We start from the raw sequence: 3,800 nt of genomic DNA, 5'->3' as shown, positions 1-3,800 counted from the left end.
ATAAATGCTCATACTGAAATTTTAACCATAAGCACTCTCAAGATGTAAGCACTGGGGCCAGCTGGGTAGCTCAGTGGATTGAGAACCAAGCTTAGAGGCAGGAGGTCCTATGTTCAAATCTGGCCTCAGACACTTCCCAGCTGTGTGACCCTGGGCAAGTCACTTGACCCCCATTGCCTAGCCTTACCACTCTTCTGCTTTGGAGCCAATACACAGTATTGACTCCAAGATGGAAGGTAAGAGTTTAAAAAAAAAAAAAAAAAAGATGCAAGCACTGGCTTCAGTACATCTCTACTTACCCATACTCTAACTGGAAGTCACCTATCATCCAAAACTTTTTGTGCCATTTGAGCCTTTATCCAAGTCACTGATAAAAATATTCTACAATATATATTCAGCCTTTGCCAGAAGACCTCCAGAAAAGGGAACCAATGTCATCCAAGGATAGCCTATTCTAAGTTAAGAAGCTTTTCCATAGATTGATCTAAAGCTTGGCACTTACTCCTAATTCTCCCCTCTGATGACATGTAGAATAAGTACAACCATCTCTCATATGATACCCCTTCAAATACTTGAAAAGATTTATTATTTCTCCCCCCCTTCTCCAATCTTCTTCAGGAAAAATACCCTCTAGGTCCCTCCCCCCAAAACATCCTTATATGACATAGTCTCTGATTGTTTCACCATCCCGATCATCCTAGTCTGGGTACCGTCTAGCTTGCCAATAGCCTTTCTCAGATGCAGAGTTGAATATAATACTTCAGATATATCTGATCAGAGATGGGACTATTGCCATCCTTATTCTGGACAATTGCTTCCATCAATATCGATGGCATGTCAAGGACTGAATTTTGTTTTTGCCCTATTCTGTTACCTGATCCTAATGTAAGGGTTCCTTTGGTTCTAGGAGATCACAGCTTCTGTTAGGTCCTTCCAAGGTGGAAAAGGCTGAGTATGAGAGACTGACTCTCATCATAGAACAGAACTAATTAAGTTTAGAGACACTCATCTGACAGTTGGTCACCAATTAATGATTTTCTTGGACCACATCAAACACTAATATGTAATTAAAGTTACTGTGATCTGCATAGGTAAAGGGTATAACTATGCTGACAAAAATCACAATCTTTGAAATACTGAAACTATCAGATAATTAATCATGAATAGAATAAAATGAGGGAAATAAATCTAAGGGAGAAGTTTACCCTTAAGTAAACAGAATCTTACTACGCTTAGTCATTTTAATGTTCAAAGATATCCTTAGTAGAAATAAACGGAATGTCCAAAGAATAAAATTAAAGTCTAACTCTAAATATGCCAAATGGGCCCAACTGTTCCATTTTTCCAAGGGTGGGTATTCAAAGGATGATTATTGAGAGAAACATAAAATACAATTAAGATAATTAGGAAAGGTATGATACAATCCTATTTTACAGCTTTAAACTTGAACTACTTCTATGATAATTGCCATTGTGACATCAGATCAGCTCACAAAAGAGTCTATGGAGTTCGCCAGTATTCCAGAGTCCTAGTTGGGTTGGCCTAAGAGAAGATAGCAACCCAACATCCTTTAACATTACCTCCGGTGTTCTTCATGCTAGAGTCTAGCTGGCATACACAGAAGCCATCCAACAAATAGTAAGGGCAAAACCTACTTTGCTCCAACATTATTTCCCTCTCTGTTTTTGGTTTAGTTCTTTCCTTTCCCCTAACTTCTTCCCTTCACCCTCAGCCATAGCCACCCTATTTTATTATGAAAAATGCATCGGTTTCTGACCAAAAGGGTAAAAACTGCAGCTGGACACATGTGGACCCCAAATAACTCCAAAATGCAAAAACATTTTAAAAATGATGGTCAGAATTGCAAAGTACAGCCCCAGGTTTCAGTACGAGTGGTAACTAAGACTAAAGATAGTCATCCCGTGGATGCCATTAGCAACAATGAGGAAATGAATATAACTGTAATGTTTCAAGATATTAAAACTTCACAAGATGTCCTCCTCAGTCAATTAACCAATATTGTTACTGCTGTGTCCACAATTCGGGAAAAAATTGATACTTACCAGAAGCAGATGGAAATGATAGAAACCAGGGTGAGGGCTAATGAAGACAGGCACTCCAAAATGGCTAGTGATCTCCGCTTATTAAAAGAAGATGTCACTGTTTTGAAGAAGATAGCCACAGATCTTGAAGCTCAGAATGCTTGCTCCTCCTTGCACTGTGTGGAGATTCCTGATGGAGGGAAGAGCAGAGAAATAGTCGAACTGATCCACAATGTCATGGGATCTGCAATACAGCAAAATTCACTGGTGACCACAGCTGAACTAGAGAAAGTCCACAGCATGGCCGGATCCCAGTCCCACCAAGGCGAAAAAACTGGCTCCCACATGATAAAAACATTGAAGGAAAATAGTCAAGAAAACTCAGTGAGGAACTTAAAGAGTACAAATTCAAATATTTATGCTTATCCAGACTTCAATACTTGGATCAAACTTACTTTTGTCCACGGAGGGAAGTGGAGATTTTTTCTGAGTGCTACCAAACTGGAGGAATTCGTCCAATGGGTACTTACAAGGCCATCAGTCTTCCCTGGACAGCCCCAGCTCATAGCCCAAAAATATTATCCATTTGCTGGGCCTCTCACATGCCTGACTACTCTATGCCTATCTGCTTTCAATTACCTTTACTGCTTTTTTCATTCTCTGAAAGAACAAGTAACTAGAATATAGAGTGTTTTAGAGAGTCTATTATCTCATGATTTGACTGACATGAAATAAAAGTATCTTGGTTGCCCTGGGTATTCACTTGTCTATTTGGCAGCAGGGACTCGCTTTGTGAGATGTTCCCTTTTTGAGTCAGGGCTCTGTTAAGTTTCTGAATAGGAGCAGAAAGTTCAGGCCTGGGCTCTAACTGTTCTGTCATGATCCATTTCCTGGTGATGCGGATAGCGACATTTCATGGGAGTTTGCCAGATCTGTAACTAGCAAATTCTGTGCTCTGGGACAGTTTCAAAAAAATGCATTCAGGATAAACAGCAGGAAAGAACTTTCAAATAAATATTTAAAGAAAAATTCCATCCAGAGTGTGGGAGAGGGAGAACCTAGGAAATGTGACCCCATAGGGACAAAACCTGGGGACATCTTGGTGGGAAGGAGACTTCAGCATCTCTTATAACCAGTACTGGAGAAACCACTGTCTAGGGGAAGGGGGACAAGACAGGACTGGACCAAAAAGAGACTCGCCCAAAGCATGGCTACTTGAGGGCTGGGAAGGGGTGGGACAGAAGGAAAGAAGGATGCAAACTGGCTTCTTCCTATTTTAATTATTCCTCCTAACTAGATGCTAAGTTCATTTGTTTCCACATTGTTGAAGGATTGTGTTGTCAATGTCCTCTAAATTTCCTTACCCAGGATGAAGCTCAGATCACCCAAACCTAGCTACAGCTCCAATGCTTACTTCCAACCAAAAGAGAGGTGGTGTGGACTAGTGGTAAGAGAGCTGAACTCAGAGCCAGGAAGACTTGAGTTCAAATATACATACTGACTATGTGACTCTGGAAAAGTCACTTAAATCTCAATGTTGGAGGCAACTCTTTAATGTCACTAACCTGTATTGCTAGAAGGAATTTTCTCATCTTGGGGTTCCCAATACCAATGTAATCACAGGTCAGTCAGCAAGCATTTGTTAAGCACTTACTATGTGCTAAGAACTGTTCCAAGGGCTAGGGATAAAAAGAAAAAAATTTTTAAAACTAACCCCTGCCTTAAAAGAGTTATAATTCAAATGGGAGAGACAACATT

The 3,800-nt window shown here is 40.2% G+C and overlaps 1 protein-coding gene across 1 annotated transcript; it reads left to right on the top strand.

Moving 5' to 3' along the window:
* Nucleotides 1–1,760: 1,760 nt before the first annotated feature.
* Nucleotides 1,761–2,729, top strand: CCDC54 (coiled-coil domain containing 54). Its single transcript, XM_044667818.1, has one exon. It carries the CDS (start codon nt 1,761–1,763, stop codon nt 2,727–2,729), a length of 969 nt encoding a protein of 322 aa, XP_044523753.1.
* Nucleotides 2,730–3,800: the final 1,071 nt, after the last annotated feature.

This window comes from Gracilinanus agilis, chromosome 3, assembly GCF_016433145.1.
Source record: "Gracilinanus agilis isolate LMUSP501 chromosome 3, AgileGrace, whole genome shotgun sequence".
Lineage (NCBI taxonomy): Eukaryota > Metazoa > Chordata > Mammalia > Didelphimorphia > Didelphidae > Gracilinanus > Gracilinanus agilis.
This window is presented reverse-complemented; position numbering and strand designations above follow the sequence as displayed.

Excerpts from the sequence above, each read along its gene's own strand:
- CCDC54 (XM_044667818.1), top strand. The coding sequence starts at position 1,761 with ATGCATCGGTTTCTGACCAAAAGGGTAAAAACTGCAGCTGGACACATG.